This window comes from Hemibagrus wyckioides, linkage group LG18, assembly GCF_019097595.1.
Source record: "Hemibagrus wyckioides isolate EC202008001 linkage group LG18, SWU_Hwy_1.0, whole genome shotgun sequence".
In the NCBI taxonomy this organism is placed as follows: Eukaryota; Metazoa; Chordata; class Actinopteri; order Siluriformes; family Bagridae; genus Hemibagrus; species Hemibagrus wyckioides.
The window spans coordinates 11,314,117-11,338,110 of NC_080727.1; the positions used below are offsets into that span (position 1 = coordinate 11,314,117).

General features: G+C 38.1%; 1 protein-coding gene across 3 annotated transcripts in view; it reads left to right on the forward strand.

The window, feature by feature from the left end:
• The window catches only part of fnip1 (folliculin interacting protein 1), a 42,024-nt gene that overhangs the window by 12,717 nt on the left and 5,313 nt on the right, over positions 1–23,994 (forward strand). For 2 of the 3 annotated variants that reach the window (XM_058415170.1, XM_058415169.1), the window contains exons 7-14: positions 559–642; positions 1,557–1,628; positions 2,999–3,134; positions 3,295–3,496; positions 7,479–7,564; positions 12,926–13,072; positions 13,782–13,951; positions 18,862–20,236. In XM_058415170.1, coding sequence (XP_058271153.1) covers positions 559–642; positions 1,557–1,628; positions 2,999–3,134; positions 3,295–3,496; positions 7,479–7,564; positions 12,926–13,072; positions 13,782–13,951; positions 18,862–20,236 — 2,272 coding nt within the window. The remainder of the gene's footprint in view (positions 1–558; positions 643–1,556; positions 1,629–2,998; positions 3,135–3,294; positions 3,497–7,478; positions 7,565–12,925; positions 13,073–13,781; positions 13,952–18,861; positions 20,237–23,994) is intronic. The other variant, XM_058415171.1, reaches the window with a different exon arrangement.

Below are 23,994 nucleotides of genomic sequence, written 5' to 3' on the forward strand. Positions count from 1 at the left end.
GCTTGCATACAGCTTAAGTTTAGGTGAGAATATTTTGCAAAGTATGTTTAATCAGCTAGATGTACAGTTTCCAAAAGCTTGTTTAATCAGCTAGATGTACGTTTAATCAGCTGGATGTACAGTTTCCAACCTTTTACATTGCCAGTGCACGTCCTTCCACATTTTGTTAAACTTGCAGGATACTGCCTGTCTATCCTGACCAATTTGAAGACGCACTACATAAAATCCAGGACCATAGGTACACACTGTAATTAAGCCATTGGGGTAGGATAGGCTTCTACTACAATTTTATGTGATTAAAAATTGTTGTTATATTTTCTGTGAAAATGTGCTTTATTTGAAATCATGCAAATATTAGCATGAATTTGCTTGGGCTCTGTTTGTGTTAAAGTGCTGTTATGCTCCAGTGACCTTGGATGTATTCTCATGTCTTAGGTCTTTTTGCTTGACTAATCTGGTTCTGTGTCTTTCTCTCTCTTTGTCTCTGTCTCATTCTCTCTAATGTTTACTCCCAACCTACTACCCATTTCTGTTATCTGTGGACATTATCCTGCACAGGATTTTCTCAGCTATGCAGCCCTCGTCGGGCCTTCTCTGAACAGGGCCCTCTCCGTCTCATCAAGAGCGCCTCTTTCTTTTCAGGTTGGCGCTGTGTGTTTGGGTGTGTGAAGCAAGGACAAGTGTATGCGTAGTCAGCATGTAGCTATTTGTGACTAGCGCATGCGCACCATACAATATTTTAGACAGTAATATCACCTTCATTCACCTCCTTAAAAGCTGCTCATCCTCACTTTTTTGCTTTTTTTTCACTACTTCTCTTTAGTTATAACCATCATCAAGGTTCCATAGTTACTTTTTAATTCTTTACTAACTTGCTCACTCACCTACTTGTACTACCTTACACAAGCTGATGTCAGGAGTGAGGATATAAACTAGCTTATGAATTGCCCATGTGCCTTTGCTTTCTTTGAATATTGGTTAGGGTTAGTCACAATAAGCTGTCTTGCTTATTGCACATGACTGGCTTAAAGGCTTAAATTTGACTTTAACTTTGACACCCCATCCACAAACATCTATACAGTGGTATGAAAAAGTGGTTAATTTCAGAGACTGATCCAGAAGCAAAAGAATAACAATACTATATATGATGGATTCCATGGATTCCAGATTGCTTGATTGTGTAATCACCATTATCATGCATCTCATGTAAGATGTGAGATCAGTTCTATGTAATTAAGCTAGTTTACCTTTCAAATTTCAAGTTGTTGAATTCCACTCAGGCAAAAACACTGGAACCTTTTTCTTGAGTTAACAAATTAAAATTTATAATTGATTGTTGCTATAGAGATTTGGAGTTTGATATGTTTGCCCTACACACACATGCACGTCATAAAGCCTGTAATCACTGCATGCCATGGGAATATGTTGCTCACACATGACTGATGTATTGGACCCACTATTGCAGAGGTGTAGTGGTGGTGGGTAGCCCTTTGCTGTGGAACATTAAAGCATTATTACCTTATGTCAATCTCTTTCTTTGCTTAATTCCTTAATAGGTCACAGTAACCCTATGGACATGCCTGCCCGAGGGCCTTATGATGAGAGAGAGAGTGGCATTGCAAGATCAGGTATGTGTGTGTCTCTCTGTATGTTGTTCTTTCGGCTGCTCTCTGTTTGGGGTCGCCACAGTGGATCATTTAGTACGCATGCTTTGATTTGGCACCGGTTTTAGGCCGGATGCACTTCTGACGCAACCCTCCCGTTTAATCCAGGCTTGGGACCGGAACTGAGAGTTAACTCTTCAGTGACTGGGTTAGTGCCCTGGCTGGGAATCAAACCGTGGCAGTGAGAGCTGTACCACCAGGAGGCTGTGTGTGTTTCTCTGTATGAGACATCAAAATTTGAAATATTTGAAATTACAGCTTTAAATTGTTTCTTATAGTTATTTGTAAAATGCACAGTGGGTTTCATTCAGCAATCTTTTGCATTGGGCAAATCAAACAAAAGATTTATGTTGAATTTACAAAAGACCAGTCTCTATCTAATAAAGATAAAAAGATTAAACAGCTAAATATCTGTTGCCTTCTAAGGGCATAAATGGCGTGACTCTGCCAGTCATATGAATTCTGCCACTGCCTCATCTTATTGTCAACATTTGCTGAGACCAGCCCATTCTTTTATTTGGTGGCATTTCATTTTAACTAATCACCTGGACTTATTTTTCCTTAAAATGTATTTGGGTTGACTTGTTTTCAAAGATTACCTGCCAGCAAACAATATAACATGCCTTAAAAGTTTAACAGAGACTTATGTTTTGTGCCTATGCGCTAGGCTAAACTGAAGGTTAGGTCATGAGATCCTGTGCTTATCACCTCATGTGTAATGGCTGGAATTAACAATTTATCTCTTTGGATACTTTTATTACCAGATGAAAGCCTAAACATTTCCTATCTGTGCACTTGTTTAAAGAAACTTGTTCTACATAATTCTATTCAGGCCATTTCTCTAGTCCTAAACTGCTACTGGTTACATTGAGGATTGTTTCTTTTCATGGGTTTTGCAAATTTGAAATGTCTTTCTAGCACAGAAGACCTGTACTTAATATCACTCTCCAGCTTGCATCACATCCCTTAACACATCCCTTAAATGGCAATTGAGCACTTATTGAATCTAATAATAAATAGATTATATGGAAATTGGCTAAAACTGCTATATCTTACATCTATTACTAGAGGTTATTTATGTGGTTTCAGTTCAATTCAGATAAATTTTTTTAGTGCTTTTAAGAATGAACATGGTTACAAAGCAGCTTTATAGAAAAATATCATTTTCAGTCTTCCTATAACTGTAGTTGACTAATTGGAGTAAGGACTAAATGCTTTTTAGTTCACCGTATTAGATATATATTTGGGATTTGGTTTGATGGTAAATTGTGTGCTGCAAACTGTAATAAATTTGATGACCCTCATTCACTGTCTCAATTTACCTCCTCCTGCAGCGTCTCTGAGTAGTCTACTGATTACACCTTTCTCGTCACCTGGCTCTTCTCTCACCAGTAGCTGTGCAAGTAGCTACCAACGCCGCTGGTTACGTAGTCAGACCACCAGCTTGGAAAATGGAGTCTTCCCCCGATGGTGAGAATGCTGCAGTCAGTATCCACACAGACAGAGAATCCCTTTGATCTTTGGTTTGGAGAAGAGCTAAATCATTCAATTGCAAGTGATTTTAATGACTCCATGCTGATTTTAAAAAAAATCTGGCTATACTATTTTTGTTTTGTGTTTTTGGGTCCAGGTCTGTAGAGGAGAGCTTTAACATGTTAGATGAGGGTGGTGCCCCAGGCCTAGGCACAGCACGGAAGAAGAAGATAGCTATTGGAGTCATCTTCCTCCTGTCACCCAATGAAGATGAGAACAGCAAGTTCCAGGAGTTTTTCTTTTCCCACTTCCCCCTCTTTGAGAGCCACATGAACAAACTGAAAAGCTCAGTTGAACAGGTATGGCACATTTGTCTTACTATATATTAATCATATGTGGCAAATACATAAGATGCTACAGTATACAACATTTCACTGGGATTACAGAGGACAGATATTTGTGCCATCAGTGTAGATTAATATCAATTATAATCAATTATTTATATGATCACTGGGCTGCTTTATTTAAAAAATCTACACCAGGGATCTCCAGTCATATTTGCAGAGGGCTGGTATGGCTGCAAGTTTTCCTTCAAACATGGACAACTGCTCTAGCACAAAAGATTGACATATATTGAGACCATTTTCTGGTATGCTTAGCACACAGATGTAATCAAAAACTAAATTCAGAAGATTTGGGATACTTGTGAAAAAAATCTGTGAAATCATGGACAGTAACATAAGATATCTGAATTCCCACAAAAAGTATTTCACCATGGGCGTAATGCATACTAGAACAATATAAAGAGCATTCAGACCAAATTTGGACTTCAAAATAACACTATTTTCATGTAACAGTGTCGCCCTATCAGATGAACTGAATGACATGCCTGTATAGGAGACAAGCTCTCCTTCCAATGTCCAGATTATCTAGTCTATCCCTACCAAATAATAAAACCTAATCCATCAACATAATCTGGCTGGATGTTCTGAGAATTTTGAAAACCATTTTTTGTTGAAAGGGGAAAAAAACTATAGGAAATGACAAGAAGGCTTTGTTGAAAACTTGATTAAATCCCAGATGGCATCTCCCAACCACTGTGTATTTAGTGTCAGACTGCTTTAAGTATTTCATTATTGTGCCTGTCCCAAAATCTGCCTCAACGAATAATCAGAGATAATAAAGACATATTGGTAATTCTTAGGTGTTTAAGGACTGTTAACACTCCACATATTCATTCCTCAAGTCTTGCTTTGTAGTTTAAACAATGTTTCATTAAAAGTGTGTTAGATGCCTGTATTTATGATGACATCCTTACCTCACATTTAAGGCTCATTTTCTTTGTACTTGACTCTCAAAGTGTCCAAAACTTCCATTTCACAGTAACAATGCTTCCAGTTGACTCTCCCATACAGGGTTTTCCAAAAGTCTTCATACAACTCTCAGAACAAGGCCACTTGATTGCTGCAATGCTTAGCGCATAAAAATCAACTGCATAAAAATCAAACACAGCTATTATCTGCATCTTGCATCTTGAACTACAGAGTTCCAGACAGCCCATAGAGGCAACATTGAATATCTGTCTTTTGGCAGGTTTGTGTAATGGTTTTCCATGGATGAGCATCTGTACACAAGCCTCCAGGCTTCTCTGTCTGGCAGTCAAATTGATGCTATAGAATGCTATATATTCTCTCTCTCTCTCTCTCTCTCTCTCTCTCTATATATATATATATTATATATATATATATATATATATATATATATATATATATATATATATATATATATATATATATATAAAAATTTATTTTATATATTTATATATATTTAATTTCTGAGGTGGAAAAAAGATATTTTTAATTTTAATTTTATCCTGTGTATGTATGAATACATGATAAACAGTTCAATTATCTGGCCTCCAATGTTCCCAGTGTTACAGAAGATTTCACCATGGAGCACTGTAAACACAATAATCTTCAAAATCTGATAAAGTGGGGAAAATATGAGACAAAAGTGACCATCACACATTGACTTGCTCAGAACTTGCTCAGTGTTGCTCAGAACATTTCGCTTGCAATTTTTTTTTTCTGCTTCCAGCACATAAACTTTGAGAACTAGCTGTTAATATGCCTAATATATCAAACCACTGAGAGGTGCATCTGTAATTTGCTTGATCTGTTAGTGGTAATGTTATATTACAGTTGATAATAGTTAACCATAAGCAGAACTTAACCTGCAAAATGTTAAATGTAAAAGTATAAATAGCAGTATGTGTTTGTTTTTATTTATTTATTTATTTTAGTTCTGCTCTGAATAAGCTATTTCACATATTTTTACTTATTGTCCACAAGACAAAGTAATTAAGTAACACAAAATAATAATTCAATTCAGTTTCATTTGTATAGTGCTTTTAACAGCGGACATTCTTGAAGCAGCTTTACAGAAATATCAAAAATTATAGAAATAATAGATTGAATAATAATAATAGATAATAGAATATTATTATTATTATAAATAATAGAATACAATGGATTATTTTTTTTTATCTTCGATTAAGAAGGAGAAATGTGCTCATCTAGCAGCACTGAGAGGTTTCCTGTAACTCAGGAGGCTTTCCTTTCATGCTACTTGAAATACTACCAAATTAGTTTGATGCCAATTACATTTCGGTTTCTTAGTGGTCTGCTTTAATGTGCATGTGGGTCATTATACCAGTGTGCTAGTTTTTCCTCTCTAATTATTTTTATATAAGTGGAGCTACATTATCTAGAGTGCAGCTTGAATGCTGACTATCAGTAATCAGTTGCCTGATCTAGTTCTGTGGGGTCAGACGGTGATCCAATTGTGGGTGATAATTCTGGGATCTTTCTTCGAACATATACATAAATCTATGATTAATAGGATAACATAGCATATTATCATGTCAGACACGTTTTCATTGAGACACAAGAATGTTTAACATTAAAATTTTTAATTATTTTTTTATTTGTATTTACCCCAATGAGCAACCCTGAGGGAGAAAACACCTACCAACTTAGTTGTGTACACATTACACATCTCACAATGAGTTATGCACATAGGAGCCATCCACACATTCAGCAGGTGAGGAGGACTAACTATGGGCCTCCATTCTATGCTTTTGTCCCCAGAACAAGAGAATAGTAATGGCCACTTGGGGATATTCATGTACATATGGAAGGGCACCCCTGTTACTCCTGATATACTAAGTAACTAAGTTACTTGAACCTAGAATTGGTGCCCCCTTGAATACTCACCAGTATAAGGTACCTCCCAGTTTGATCAGGAGCAGCCTGTGGCACATCGGGGACTCCCACACATCAATCATGTAGCATTGGTCCTAAAAATGCCCGGTTTCCCAGGAACACCAGTACACCAGCCCAGGTCTTACCTGTATACGTGTGGTCCCTTGGAAAAGAGACAAGCAAGAGTGGCGAGGTATGGGTGGAGAAAATGGCCCTCAATGGTCCGGTTACATGGGAAGGGTCGGGAAAAAAACGTGGTCATCTGCCATTTGATATGCCAACAAGTGATCCTGTGCCTGTTGGACAACCTTGTTTAACATTGCCAGGTTAGTGGTACTGGACCGAGTCTGCTGTCCCCTTCGGTGGGACGACAAACTGCTCCATCACCTGTAAGTCGAATACATCTTTGGCATAGTTCTCCACTGCGAGAAGCCATCTTTATTAGGACCATCTCAGAGCTGTTGGGCAAATGTAAACGAGGGACCAGGCTCACTGATGTGAACGTGAAAATGTGACCATGATGGTGGTGCTGTTTGGGGGTCCCCTTACAAAAGGTCCCGCTTTAGGTCTGGGTAGTAGAGGAGGGTAGTGATTGTGAACTTTTTCAAACTTGGCTTCCCCGAGAGTAGTAACAGTAAGCTGACCACGTGTTATGAGCCTGTAAGGTCCATGCATCTGCGGCATGCTCAATTAACACTTGATTGAAGGGAGTGTCTGAAATTCCCAGAATATCAGTAGTTTCAGAAATTCTGAAACCAGTCCAACTGGCACCATCAACCCTGCCATGGTTACAGAGATCACATTTCCCCCGGTTTTGATGTATCTGAAGTTCCTGACATGTATCTGCATAATTTTATTTGTTATGCTGGTGCCACATGATTAACTGATTTGAAAACTGCACAAATAAACAAGTGTACAGATGTTCCTATTAGTTGGGTGGTGAAGGTACATAACCCCTTGGTGCTGCATGAGATTAGGCTACAAGCTAAAAACATTTTAGACTTCAAGTGTTAGACCTCACCCTGAATTGACTTCTATCCACAGTGATCTAGTGTCATTTTGTTTTTGTTTTTCTCAGGCATTGAAGATGAGCCGACGGTCAACTGATGTTAGTCAGAGAATCCTGGCTCATAACCGCATGGTGGACAGCCTTAATGAATTCAGGTATGTATAGGTCACAGTTTACTTAGTCACACACAAAACTGAATGTAAATGTTTCGCATATGATGGGTGTAAGGTTTAGAAAAATCTAGTGGTAAATTTCAAATAAAGGGAGAATGAAATGTAGAATCCTGCTGAACACTCAAGCCATTAGTGTACTCAAAAGGAACTTGTACATCCTCTTAAGGCATTCAGCACTGCTAGCAGGCATCGAGCCAATGTCATGAAACTGCAGTGTTGGGAAGTCTGTAGTTTTAACACAGGATAAAGTGTTTTGTCCGCTTGTAAGCATGCATCAAGAGCACCACTTAATCAATCATAAACATTTGTTAACAAGAACTGTGTTGTCAGTTATGATGCTTATACTCACTCACTATACCCAAACAGCATGTAATCAGAGTCCTCAGACAGGTAGCTCCAACTGCAGGATTATTAAATAAAAACTATTGATTAAACTGAATATAAATATTTTAAGCCTGTGTTGGAATGTCTACACATTATGAATTCTACTGCGATGGATCTTACTATCAAACAGATGTTACTCATGATTACATGAATTCATAAAAAATTTAAAAGGTTAAAATGTTGTTGAGGATGGTTTTTGTGTGTGGTCATTCATAGGATATGGAGTACAAAATGCTGTTTCTCATGAATCATACGTCAGAATGAGATGATGTTTAGTGTACTGCATCATTGTATAATTGGATTTCTAGTTATTGGATTACTTAAAAACATAGCTGCCATCAGCCAATCAGCTTTATTATTTTTATTTAGAAAATTAAATATGTAGCTGCAGCATGCTATATAAGCCTTTTGTCCATTTCTAAGATAAGACAGAACTTTATTAATGCCGAAGACTACTTCAAGAATACATGAGAAATAAATATAAATGAAATATGCTACATATACAAAATGTACAGAAAAAGGTGCTTGAGAAATAAGATGATATTGCACATGGTATGATCTTGAACGTGACATTGCACATTGTGTGATCTTGCAGATGGTATGATATTAACTTTCAATTTACAATATGTTATAGTGCACATAATAATACAGTAATACAGTCAGTGATGATTGTGTCAGCTCTGCTCCGTACTGATTGGGGAGGAGTTTTATAGTTTGAAGGCTGCTGGTAGGTAAGACCTCCTGTGGTGTTCTGTGGTTATCCTCTGTGGTCTCTGTAGTCCATGGCTTAACATGCTCCGGTAGGACTCCAGTGTCACATGCAGTGGGTGTGACGCATTGTTAAGGATACTGAGAAGTTTCCTCAGCATTCTCCTCTCAGACACCTCAACCAAAGACTCCAGCTTCACTCCCAAGACTGTTTTCAAATACCTTTGAACCTTCAAAAGAACTATTTACAGAAACAGCATATTGGTTTATTTTTCAACTTTAAAAATGCAATGCATTACATACATACAATGTAACATTTGCATAACAATTTGCAAACATTAAGATATCTGCATAGCCAGGAAGCAAAATGATGGCCATTCAGAGTGGGTGGGAGGGGTAGCATACACACTTTCTCCATGTCACATACAGTGACAATATCTGTGAACGTGTGTATGTGGAAGATTGTTATATTCCTCTGTAATGCAGCATTTTAAAAAATATGCAGTTGATCGGTTGCATGTTGTTTTGCTTCAGGAAGCATGCCTCCACCCTTCTTAGTTGGAAGCTGTCCTATCATAGCGGAGGGCTCTTGGGGGGATTTGGCAGGTTACCCAATTGGGGTCAAAATGGAATGGGGGAAGGCAGTGTATAATATTTGCAAATCGCTTATTTTGAGTATTAAGCTCTTTTTTGGGGAATATTTTGCAACCCAGACCTGGGAACCCTTATAAACAAAGAAATTTGACTTTTAGCATAGCTGTATAACCATGCAAGACAGTGTGCCATAGTACAACAGCCATTTCAGAGTTTATCAGTCTACTCATTTGATACAGGTAATCAGAAAGCACAGGTTTTCTTTTATGACTGAGAGACAAAGGCACACTCAGAAAAGAGGCCTTCTCAACAGGTAGATAGGTATGAACATGTAAAATTTCATGTAAGTATGGTCTAGGTTTTGAGTACAGAAAAAAAGATTTTAAGAAAACTTATATAAAAATGAAAATTTTATTATATTATCTGACATATGTTTTATTTTAATGTTTCTGGTTTGTAAGGGTTATAAATGAAACAAATATGCCCACTAAGAATTTGCATTAGTAAGCTATTTGCTGGAAGAAAAAGAAAAATGTTCTGCAAACTATTAATTACAACAAAAAAACAATGTATTTCCCACTTTTCTGCAGCAGTACGAAAAACTCAGGTCAAATGTTTGTTTTTCTGCATAGGCCCTCGTGTGATCCTTTTTTTAAAAAGTGGGCTATTTCAACAAATTTTAACTTATTTAACTTATATACTTGAAATGTTGTGTGTAAAGTTTAAGTGGTCATCAAAAGTCACAAAGGTTTGTGGCTGTCCTTGTTTGCTTGAGTCTAGCTTTTTTGTGAGGTTGTGGTTGATTGAGGGCCAAGCAGGGATGACAGGATGATGTAAATTTTTGTTAGATGATTGAGATGTCAGACTGGCAGGCACAGATGTCTGCTGAGTTCCATGGATTTTCAGGCTAGAAAGACAAAGGAGTGTAATAACAGCGATGAGAGAAGCCATGAGACTCAGTCACAAGACTCCGGGTTGTATAAGTAGATCAGAGCAGTGGACCCAGAACTGACTCCTAGGTAACACAGTTGTGAATTGCTGACATTCAGACATTACTCCTATCCATGATATCTTGAAAGATGTGGCTGAGAGATTCCATCCAGCACAGAGGCATTCTGATGATGGCTAGGCCAGAGAGAGTTGACAGGATTATCTGATGATTCACAGTATCTAAGGTGTTGTAGAACACATAAAATGAGGACAGATGATCTTGAGATTGATCTTGCTACTTGTAAGGCTTCAGTGCCTTAAAGCTGAGCAGTCACACTGGAGTGTCTGCTTTTGAGGCCAAGCTGCCTGGTGTCTAATAGGTAAATATATGAATGCAATGTGAGAAATCCAAAATCATGTTGTATCTTTTCCCACTGCGATTTATAGCAACCAACAACATTCAAGAGGAAAAACAAGTAGAAAAGTTAGAGAAAATAGAAAAATGAAAAACTTAATAAGTATTTTATTTTGGGGTATGTGACTGTGTTTATAATGAACAGGTATGCATCACATTCAAACTCATTATTTTAAAAGTAATTATCATACACTTAAATGATGGACCCTGATACAATACATAACAGTATGCAAAACCAAATAAAGTGCAACAGTGTAAGACAGGACAATAAATACCCAAAACATGGTCTGTATACTGTAAACTATTGTGTAGCAGCACATAATTTATTATGGAACTTTTTTTTGCTGCAGTCTTTGTCTGATATGTGCAGTGGTATTAGATTCTTGTTCTTGGCTGACAAGAGTGGAACACAATGTGGTCTTTTGCTGTTTTAGACCATCCCAGCCAAACCTCAAGGTTTGATGTCTTGTGCATGCTAAGATGCTTTTCTGCTCACCACAGTTGTGAAGTATGATTAACTGTTACTATATCCTTCCTGGAAACTTGAACCAATCTGACCTCTCTCAACAACACGCTCTCATCTCATTTCAACCCACCAAACTGTCAGTCTCTCAATGTTTTTTATTCCTCACACCACCGCATACATTGATTGCCCATTCAGCACCTTTCCTCCCACCACCTCTTTGTCGCTGGACAATGTAACACCTCTTCACACCCCCGCATCCAAGGACAATCTAACCCCATTTACACCCACGGTCACTAGAGACCAGGTTTGCAGGGAGCTGAGGAGGCTACGTCCCAGGAAGTCTGGCCTGGACAGGGTGTGTTCAAGAATGCTAAAGGCCTGTTCTGGTGAACTGGAGGAGCCACTTCAGTACTTTTTCACCCTGAGCCTGAGGCTAGGGAGGGTGCCAGCACTGTGGAAGACTTTGTGTATTGTCCCAGTCCCCAAGAAGACTCACTCCAGGGAACCAGGTGACTTTAGACCAGTTGCTCTGACCTTAAACATTATGAAGTCTTTTGAATGGCTGCTTCTCCATCTCCTCAGACAACATGCTCAAGATCCACTGCAGTTTGTATACCAGGCAAAGTTGGGTGTAGATGATGCCATCCTCTGTTTGGTTTTTTTTTTTATTTCTCCACTGCCTTTCACACTATTTGCCCCCACCTACTAAGGGATAAGCTGGCAGGAATGGTATTGGACTTGAGGCTGGTGAGATGGATCACAGACTACCTCACTGACAGGCCACAGTATGTCAGGCTGAATGGCTGCACTTCAGACACTATGGTCAGTAACACCAGAGCACCACATGGTACTGTGCTGTCACCTGTACTGTTCACCCTGTATACATCTGATTTCCAGTACAACTCTGAGCTCGGCCATAGTTGGCTTTGTCAAGGATGGACAGGACGGGGATTACAGGCACCTGATTGAGGACTTCATGAGGTGGTGTGGGTCCAACCATTTCATGCTAAACACCTTCAAGACCAAGGAGATGGTGGTGGATTTTTGTAGGAACAAACTACAATTTCAACCTGTGTCCATACAGGGGGTTGATGTGGAGATGGTCAGGACCTACAAATATCTGGGGCTGCGGAACAGAGCCGAGCTCAGTGGTGACAGTAGCTGTCTGTCTGTCTATCTATCTATCTACCAACCATTCTGTCAAAACTCTAGAGACTATTTGTGTGAAAATTCCCAAGAGATCTGAACTTTATGCAATACAGTAATCTCCCGTTTATTTGGGGGGGTTACGTTCCAAACCCACCCGCGATAAACGAAAATCCGCAATACACCGCCTAAACACTTTTTTTTTTTATTGTTTAAACCATAAATTACCCTCCCACACTCTTTAAACACACACAGAAAACATTTGCAAGCATATAGCGAGTGAATTTTGGGTAAATTCGTAGTAATATCACATTTATAGCGAGTACTGTATGTATGTATGTTTCTTGCCAAAAGCCTTAGAAGGTGCAGAGTGTTTGGGCGATATAATAGGGCTTGCAGAAAAAACGTAAAAATACAGCGTACACAGAACAAAACGAAACACTCGGGACAGTGACATGCCAAGACCTTCCCCAGTTGCACGCATAGCCAGCAGCAGTCAATCACAACTGTGATCAAATGAATGGGGCATTCCGATTGGCCAGACTCTTTCCTCCAGCCGTACTGTACTTTGATTTTCAGCATCTCCGCACCACGCTTTCCTAAACAACGCAATATCTGACTCTTTTTGCAGCTATCAGACTTTTTCAGATCATTTTTTTAAAAAACTGTCCCTTCATGTCTTTTATGTGCATCCACACAGGATGACTATCTGCAATCTGTATACCATGCCAAGAATGCCTGAGCCTGTCTGGCTTACTATGATGTCCGGTGCACTTGAGAAGAACCAGCTTTGTGGCCACTTCATGCGTGAGCTCTCTTTACTCATGGAACAAGCCTCAAAAAACCAGTTGAGTACCTATATAAAAACTTTTTTACCTGTTAAACAAACCCTGTTATTTGTGTTACTTGTAATTCTTAGGTATATGCAAAGAAATGCTGACAAAGCAAATATGCTTTAAAAAAGTAACTAAACAAAGTCTATATGACATTCCTTTACAACTGTTTACAATCCTTTAAAATTTAAAATGTATAAATGCCCTCAGCTTAGTGCAGTTTTATGAGGAAATTGCCTAGTAAGATTTACTGAGAATCTTGGAGAAACTGATCATTCTTCTGGAGATATTGGCAGGCAATCACATTTGCTTCTGTATTTGTACAAAACAGTACAGTTTAGTATTTTCTTTTTGTCTGAGTACTGTATTTTGTAATATATTACTTTTTTTTCTTTTTACATATATTTTGGATAGCAATTTTTTGCTGGAAATGTAATGTTTGAAAAATGTTTTTACTGACTTTACTACTGAGTAATTCAGTCATAAACACCTAAAAAACAGATGATGAAAGGATGCTTCTTAAATAAGGACAAAATGTCTGGACTGTAAGAGGCATTTAAAAAATGAACTAAAACCTATAAGTCTGCAAACATTTGAGTCTGTAACAAATGTTTTGATTGTTATTCATTTTCATTTGATAAAAGGTAAAGTGTTTAAGTAAACAGTACAGTTTTAAACAACACTGTATCTGATCATTATATTCTGCCATTGGTTTTACTCTAGGTTTGTTCCAGCTCTTCTTACTGCTGTGCTCACTAACCACCTTGCTTGGGTGCCTACTGTCATGCCTAATGGCCAGCCTCCCATCAAGATCTTTCTGGAAAAACATTCCTCTAAAAGTGTGGACATGCTGGCCAAGACACATCCCTACAATCCTCTATGGGCTCAGCTTGGTGAATAAATATTAAATGGTCTATACATAAAGCAAAATCATGGAAGTTGAATGTCTAAGCATTTGGAATTTTGGTGGTATCTTGGCTGTTTTGCCATTCAGTCACAGACCATGCTTCTATCACTATGAATAAGAGGGAGCCCTGTTCATTTAATGACTGAGAATAGAGTAAAAGTAAGGAAAGACTATATAATATATGTGCATTACTGCCATGAAACATACAGTAGCTTAGAGGTTGTATATTTCAGCAAAATGCTTGATAACTATGGTCTTACAATGACAGTTTAAATACATTAGAATCAGAATCAGCTATATTCGCCAAGTGTGCTCAGGCACACAAGGAATTTTTGTGGTTTTTAAGGTGCTCTTGGTACAAACATACATACCCAGAATGAGAACAGTAAACATTAAAATAGTTAGACTTAACAATAAATAATAATGTGTATGAACATGTATGTACATATCACATGTAGAAAAAATGTGTTTTTAAATGTGATAAAAACATTCAAATAATTGACTTAACCGAATACATCTATAATGTTTAGATACTAACGATGCTCATATAGAGTTTGAAATACAACAGATAACCTTGGATTGATGGTTAGCTTAAATGACACTGGTTAGTTTTTATAGCATCACTGACACTGACTAATGATGTCATAAATGAGCTATAGCATAATAATGTTCTAGGGCCAACAAGCTCAGTGTATAAAATTACAAATAATGCACTTTAAAGAACCACATTCCCTGCATGGTATTCCTGTATACCACAACCAAATTTATTTATCCTCTTTACATATAAGGAAAGTATAAGTATATAAGTCTATACACAAGACTTATTAAATATAAGTCTTGTGTATCTTCAGGTCACTGGAGAACATTCTAGCAAAAACTGGAAACAGGTCTGAAGAGCATTTTAGTTTAATCTTTTTTGGGGAAATATTTTGATATTGCTTCACACAGGCGATTTAGATTAGACTGTTTTTTAAGAAGCACAATATTTCCCTCAGTGAGATTTGGCATTTGTAGACACGTATTGCTTTTGCCAACTGTCCCAAAAAGTGTTGACAGGGCCCTGTATTTTTTCCACTGATGTTTGTACAGATACTTGCAGCTGAAGTAACAGGAGAAGGAATAGTGGGACATACTTTTGAGGAAGTGGGGTTTGCCGAAAGTATGAGCATATCTTTCGGTCCATAGTCACTGGTATCAGGGTGTTGAGTTCACAATTGCTGTTACTTTACCTAAGATAGTTGTGAGGTTCTCATGAGTTATTTTTTTAGGACCCTAACTGCTGTAGCACGGAATACAAAAGCCTGTGTGTAACTTCTGCCATCCTTTCCTATGCCCCTGCAGTGTGTGAGGAATGTGGTGGGGCACAGCCTTGCTCAATCAGGAATTTTCACAGTTTGTTCTCATCAGTGTTAGAGTCTATTTTATAGCCAGAGGTTAGAGCATGATAGCATCTCTTGTGTTCATTTTTCACAAGTTGATGGTGGTAGCAGGTAAAGGCTTAAACCCATCAATAAAGGAGTGTTCCAATTTGACTGGACCTTTTATCTGGGCCTCTTGGAAGGGCAGCATTTAATAAAACACCTTCATATTTGGATACACTGAAATTTGGCCAGGTTTCCATTGTTGGTAGACTCCAAAGATCTTAGCCTTGACATTTCAGAATGTTATCCATGAATGTAAAAAGTATTTTCATTTCAATATCTTTTTAAGATGGTTACAGTAATCTTAAATGGTTCATTTGTTGTTGGGTAGGAAGTGGAAAAGGAAGGGGAGTTGCCCATCTATTATTCTCACTAATATTTGTTCCATTGTCTTTCAAAAGGCTGTTTCTGATAATCTCTAGTCTTGTTGAAGCACATCCTACATGTGTTTTCTTGTCTTCATATGTAGGCCAATCTCCAAAAACTGAAGTGTGGAGATACAGGTGTCTGATGTCATTGTACTTCTCTTTTACAATGTAGCGGTTAGGGCATACCTTGAAAAAGATTGTGTTGGTTTAGAGTTTACTTATGGATACTGGTTTGCGGACAGACATTGCCAACTATAATCCAACCCAAGTCTAACCTTTGAGCACCTTGTGAATTCATATAATATATCTACCAAGCAGCAACATGATGGGTGCTTGTGGAAGTAGGTCTGTAGGATGTAGGGTGGCTTCTTTCTATTATGAGTTGCTTGTGAGGAGGTGAAGCATCCAGTCACTAAAGGAGAATGTTGCAGGTAATAGTGTTGATCAGCTTTCAGCATCACTTCTGGGAGAATTACTCTATACAGACCGTCTGCTGGGCAGTGGCAGACAAGGAATACTACTATGAGGAACTTCTAATGGTGGCATTTGAAGACAAATGATCAACTAGTTGGCTGTGTGTGTGTGTTTTTTTTTTTTTTTTTTTTAATATATACATACACTCCAGTATGTTGTACAGGGTCATGCGTTTGAAACCTCAGCTCAGTTCTCAGCTAAGAGCTTAGTCCGTCACCGTTGCACTCCACTGCTGTTTTTAAGGCTTTAGCTAATGCTGCTGCTGCTACTTTTTCTAGATTTGGTTGTTTAATGATGCAACTGAGCATGCTTTTTCAAAATTGGTTAGCATTTTCTTGTAGTAAATGCTGTGTATACTCTTACTAGATGAACCAGAATCATACATCCTGCTTTTCAGCATGTAGATATTGTATCGTACTGTCTCGCCGTTTATGGTATGGTGTTATTTTTTTAATAAGTTGTCTTATTTTGTACTGAATTATTTATATTATTTATTTATAGAATTATTAATGTTCTATCTTAGTGTTATCTGACCATAATGCATAACCAAAAGGAATATATTTTTTCCCCTGCATTGTTAGAAAGAACTTCACTCCACCTCATAGCTCAGACATGAAGAATATGATGTCACTGATGAAGTACTTGTCCAAGATACTTACTCCTTTTGTCTGTTTTGGTGCCCCATTTTCTCCACTTGTTAATGATGGCCTTCATGGTATTCCAGATTTATTCATGGTGTTCTTAGATATAACATATCTAAGCTTGTGGATATTCTTCTGTACCCCTTTCCTGTTTGATTCCATTAGACAGTCGTATCCACGAAGGGCCGGTGTGGGTGCGGGTTTTCATTCCAAAAAAGCAAAAGCCACACCTGAATCTACTGAAAGCCAAGATGAGTTGATTAACCAGGTGAAATCAGGTATGGCTCCTCCTTGATTGGAACAAAAACCTGAACCCACACCAGCCCTTTGTGGATAAGATTGAACACCCCTGCACAAGTACAAGCTTTGTGAGCTCTTTGTGAACCATGTCTCCAGCAGTCAGATGAAACCAAGACGATGTCAAAAGAATCTGATCCCTATTTTAATCAGGATTAATCAGGAGAACTTCACTGATAACAAGTGTATGAAAATTGTTTTTTGTAAAATTGAAAATTGGAATGTGAGCTCAGTAACAAGCCCCATTTATAAAAGAGTGTGCACAATTGTGCAACATTTGGTTTAAAAACAATTGGTTTAATTTGTTTTATATCACAAAAATGCATCCCCTGCCATTTTAACAATGGTCTGTTGAAGTTTTATGTCCAATATATGCATGAGCATGCAGTTTGTCTGCATTGTGAAATTATTTCCTTATTTCCCTTAAACTATTTTCAGATGCTTTTTGCTAATTACTGTGAAGGCTGGTTAGTACTGCAAAGTTAATACTGCAGATAGAGAGAAATTGCTGTTAGAATTTAAGGGACCAAGTCTCTTAGTCAGCTTCCATGCACCTTGGATACCCATATACTCCCTCTCTTTGTCACAGTGTTTTGTTTCCATCTGTCAGATGTTATTTTCTTTTCCTTCCTCTACTATGCAGTTAATTTCTATGAACATAGATTTTGCAATACATGTACATTTATTTATTTTACATATTACAATGTTTTCCAAATTGCACTGTCATTCTGAAACATCAGTTACAGACTAGAAGGGAGTTTCTTCACTGATGCCAAGTAATTGTTTTCTTTTTATTTTGCTAATGGGGGTCATCCACTTCTGAGTAGCTCGTCTAAAGGTTCATAGAATATGTGCAAAATTGATAAAAATCAAATAAACCTTCAATTAATGTGTTTAAATTTCCCAATTTGACAATAATAACTGATAAGTCTAGTCAGCAAACTTGTGTTAAATCAGTTAACTCGACTCAACAATTAACATGCTGCTCATTTGAATTTAAAATGATTTTTGCAAAATATGACACTTTTAGACACATTTTTAGAAAGTTTAGACAAAAATAGCTCATTCAACTGGTTTGCTTTATGGCAATAAGCTATGTAAATGAATGTTATAAATAATATAACATGAGTAGCTCCTGGCCACCTTCATTTTGTGAAAGTAGCTCTTAGAGGAAAAAAGGCTTTACATTTTTAATTTATTGGTTGTGTATGATGTGAGAACCGGATTCAAATTCTGTGTGTTCAGGCATACTTGGATGAGAATTGATACTTTCATGGAACTGTCTTTTAATCTATCTTCAACATTTTTGCTTTTTGTAGCTTGTTAAATTGTATTGGTGATTATCTTTGACAAATATCCTTGAGTTGGCATACTTGTACTTAAGTATATAGCAAGCAGCCATGCCTGTAAAACATTATAGAAATACAGGAATACTACACAATGGGTAGCATGGTAATTAATTAAAGCTTTAAGTACAAGTACAATGACATGATGTACCTCAACACTTAACACTTCTGCCCTCTGTAATTTTCACAGTAAGTACCACTAAGATTGGCACCTAGGTAGGCATGTTATTTGTCAGTACTGGCCAAAAGTGTAAGATTAAAAATTAATATTGGTACACCTCTACAAAAGTTAGTAATATAGCTAGTGCTGTTGTTCTTTAAATTTTGAATGTCTTTTGCTTCTCCACAGGTGACCTGTACGGTGCAATTGGCTCGCCAGTGCGTCTCTCACGCACAGTACTGGTTGGGCGGCAAAAGGAACTGATTCAGCGGCTTCTCTATGTGCTCACCTATTTCATTCGATGCTCAGAACTATTAGAGACATATGCTATCGAGACTGGAAATGAGGATCAGGATGAGGAGGCTTTTGCTCTGCCTGGATCAATTATTACAACCTCGCTGCGCCGTGGAGAGGTTGAGGAATCAGAATATGTGTTGGTCACTGTGCATAAGCCTAGCCCAGAGGGCAGTGAAACAGGCATGAAAGAGGAGCAGCAAACAGAGCACATTAATCCTGTCATCGTGGCTCAGGATCAGAGTGAAATCCAGAACTGCCAGGAGATTGGCAGTTCTTTATTTAGTCCATTAACAGAGACAGTGGTGAAGGTGGGCACTGCCTCACTGGTTAGCAGTACTGCTCTGCTAGATGTACAAGGACAGCCAGCTATTTGTGACTCTGATGTGACACCCACCTTATTGCCTGTAAAAATTGTTCGGTCTTCAGGGATCCCACTGGAAAAGAAGCCACCTGATAAAAGCACAACAATGGCTTCTTTCCTCCTGGATGAGGAAGAAGAGGAGCGTGGGACTAGAGTGACGTTCCTTATTGGCGAGTCTATGTCACCGGAATCTGATACAGAGAGTCAGAGGCACAGGGTTGAAGATGAGCTCAAGAAACACAAAATGCATTTCACTGAAAAACCAAAGCAGCAGTGTTGCCATGTAAAGCAGCAGTGTTGCCATGTAAAGCAGCAGTGTAGCACTAAGCCGCTTATAACGGACCAAATCGAGAGCAAGGATGTTGAAACCTTGTCCTACAATACTAGCAGTCTTCCTTGTATTAACCCAGGAGCCCAGGAGGAGTGCATGGATCTATTTGATGAGTATTTTAGTGATGGTAACTCTGTAGAAATAAGAAGTATTGGTGATGTCTCCAAAGCAGCTTCACAGGAGGTTGTAGATGCTGAAAACAAGAGACTGCAAGAGACTTGGAGGGAATCCCTAGTTAGGACATATGAACAGGTTTGTGAGCACAGGGAGCAGGCAACGTGTAAATGTACCACACACCCCATCAACACAGGTTACTGTACAAAATGTACTGATGAACAGAACAAAAGCATCAGAGTTTCACTGAGTGTACCAGGCCTAGAGAAAGAGAGGGAGCAGAAGAAGACATCTACCCTGAATGACTGGGAGATTCCACGAAATGAGAGTTCAGACAGTGCACTGGGAGACAGTGAAAGTGAGGACACATCACAAGAAATACACAGACAAGAGCAAGTTGCACAATTCTTCAGTGAAGCCCAGACTGACTGGCAAGAAGAGATAGAAGTACCATTTCCTGGGTATGTGAATTTTTGTGGGTCTTGACGCACATAGTTTGGATATTGAATTGTGTATATGTATATACACAATCTAATATATATAGAGAGAGATTTAGATTGTGTATATACATATACACAAATTCAATATCCAAACACACAGAATTAACAAAAGTGTTAACCAAGCAACCCAGAATGTGTTTTAGATTTTAGATTGTCCAATGTAGCCACATTAAGTTTTGATGACAGCTTGGCACACTCATGACATTCTCTCATCAGATTCACGAGGTAGTCACCTGGAATGGTGTTCAGTTCACAGGTGTGACTTGTCAAGACTTTATTTGTGACATTTCTTGCCTTCCTAATGTGCTTTTGACCATCAGTTGTCTTGTGCAGTGAAAGGGTGGGTACAGAGTCAATAGACCTATTAATGCTACTACAAGTACTATCCTACATATTATGGCACAAAACACTCAGTCAAATTAAGAGAAAAGTCTATCATTAATTGAATGAAGGTCAGTCAATCAGAAAAATCTCAAGAACTTTGAATGTATCCCCAAGTGCAGTCACCAAAACCATCAAATGTTTGGAAAGGAAGAGGATTTACTTTATGCTTTATTTACTTTATTTGCTGCAGAGGATTTACTTTATGATTTACAGCACCTCAGATTACAGCCACATAAATGCTTCTGAGTTCAAGGGACAAACATATTTTAACATCCACTGTTTAGATGAGACTGCATTAGTCAGGCCTTCATGGTCGAATTGGTCGAAGAAACTGTTATTTCAGAAGAACAACAAGCAGTAGAGACTAGCATGAGACAAGAAACACAAGGAATGGACATTAGATCAGTGGAAAACGGTCCTTTGGTCTGATGAGTCAAAATTTGGGTTTTTTGGTTTTCACTGCTATGGCTTTGTACAGTTATTAGGGCCCGAGCACTGAAGGAGCAAGGCCAGAGGCCTTGCACTGTAGATGTGGAAGCCCTATTGTTTGTTAGAATTTTATATTTATTTATTTTATTTTACTTATTTTTTTCAACCTTTCGGGGTATTTTGGACCCCTTAACATGCTCAGAAACTCTTGAAAATCAGCAGACAGGTTGGAATCTGCGGCCATTAGGACGTCGCTGTGGCTCGGCCCTAGGCGTGGCACACACCCGTTACAGCGCCCCCTGGAAAATCTTGCTGCATAACTCAAATAAAACAAAATGCAAATAATTTGTAAACAAATTGCAACAAATTACACACTTGCAAGTATCCATGTAGAAATTGGTACACACTTAGATCTCATTGAACTGAACAACGTTCACATTACATGTCATTAAGTCTAATCCACAGGACGTGAGTTATTTTGATTTGTTTGCAAAACGCACCCAATGGAATTTGAAATACTCCTCCTAGGGACTTGATACAACCGCCACCAAACCCAGGCTAAAATGATCTGAAGACATTGATAACGCAAAATTGTGAAGGGATTTTTGATATCTCAAACGGTTCAGCCGTGAGAAGCCCTTAAACTTATGGCGAATAAAATGAAACAGGAAGTGGCTTATAACTTCTGTGTACATTAAGTGATCTTATGAAACCTTAGGATTTTGTTGAGCATTGAAAGCTGATCACACTGATATGACAACTGTGAGTCTCGGTCATAGCGCCACCAACTGGCAGCAGGAAGTGTGTCACTTTTTGAAATCTCTAATATTTTCTCCCTTACTTTCACCTGATTTGGTTCAAAATCAGTCAGAATAATGTCAGGACATGGCTGATGTGAAACTGTGAAGCAATTTTTGATATTGTGAATGATGTTGCTATTGTGAGTGCATCATAGAAGAAAATTAATGTTCTTGTATCGTAACAGTGGAAAGTCCTAATATTTCAAAATATTTTACATAGAAAGAACAACTGGTTGTGAGTAAGTTTGCTTAGTTTCATGATTTTGTGATGCTCTAATGGCTCACAACAAATGTTTACATTTATCAGTGCACTGACTGGACATGGTTTTGGCCTGACTCCTGCAGTATTACACTATGTCCACTAGAGGATCTTTCCACTTCATTTTTATTTTTTTAAATATGGCTTCATGTTCACACTTTATATATACAGAGTCAGCCAAAAAATGTATATATAGACTTCAAGAAAAGAAAAAGTAGACGTTTTTTCCTGGGTGACTCTCTCTCTCTGTATATAAACTGATACAGAAATATAGTTTAGAGGGAGAGTCATTATCCCTTTGGACATCACTGGACATTGCTATGATCTGTTTCATTACACCCAAACTGTCACTTTTGCCCTTATATAGTTTAGACAGAGAGTTAGTTTTGTTGTAGCCATCAGTGGACATTGCTGTGATCACTTTCATTAGACCCAAATTGTCACTCTTGTCCTTTTGGTATTTCCCCTACTAAAGCATGTACCCACTGTGCTCACTGTGTCTGGTGCGCCTGGGCGGCGATGGCACCGTGTAGTGATGGCCCATAGTGCGAGGGCCCGTCATTGCTGCTTGCAGCTATATTTAAATGTTTGGTTCCCACTGTGTAGCACTGAGGATAAGGTGTGATGGTGTGGGGGTGCTTTGCTACTTTGACACTGGTGGTGACATAATCAGCATGGCTACAAAAGCATTTGCAGCGACATGCCATCTCAACTGGTTTGCACTTAGTGGGGCCATCATTTGTTTTCCAACAGGACAATGACCCCAAATACACACATACAGCTCTAGAAAAAAATAAGAGACCACAGCAAAATAATCAGTTTCTTATGTTATTTTCTTACAGGTGCATGTATTGGTGAGATGAACAGTTTTGTTTAATTTTTTGGGAACTGCTGACAATATTTCTCCTAAATTCAAAATATAACTATTGATATTTAGAGTGTATATTTAAAGAAAATGAAAACACATCAAAATAACCCATCATGCAGTATTTTCAGAGCTTTAATAACTCAAATAAAACAAAATGCAAATAATTTGTAAACAAATTGTGTTAATGCTTTGGCTAAATAAATTAAGAAATCAGTATTTGGTGGAATAACCCCAATCATGTATTTTGGCTCCATGTTCTCCACCAGTTTTTCACATTGCTGTTGGGGAACTTTATACTACTCTTTTTGCACAAAAGGAAACAGCTCAGCTTTGCTTGATAGTTTGTGACCATCCATCTTCCTGTTGATGACATTCCAGAGGTTTTCAATAGGATTCAAATCTGGAGATTGGGCAGTGGTCTCATTTTTTCCAGAGCTGTAGGTTATGTAAAAGCTATTTGCCCAAGAAGGAGAGTGATAGACTGCTGCATCAGATGAACCTGGCTTCCACAATCACCCTAAATCCAATTGAGATGGTTTGGGATGAGGTGGACCAGAGAGTGAAGGAAAAACAGTCAACAAGTACTCATCACCTCTGGGAACTTCTTTAAGATTGTTGGAAAACCATTCCAGGTGATTTCGAAAAGAATCGAAAATATAAAAAACATTCTGGGTTATTTAATATGTTTTGTCTGGACTATATAATTCCATATTTGTTATGTTATAAATGCAATGTCTTCAGTATTAATATACAAAAAAGAAAAAGAAAAACCATTGAATAAGACGGTGTGTGTATATATATAATGAGAGAGAGAGATGGGGGTTGGATAATGAAACTAAAACATCTAGTTTTAGATCACAATCATGTATTAGTATGGTGTACTGCCTCCTTTTGAAGTGACCTGGTAACTACTTGATTTTTCTGGTTGAGGAAACTGTTTCCTGACTTGCTCCTCCAAAACACTCCAAAGTGACTCAGT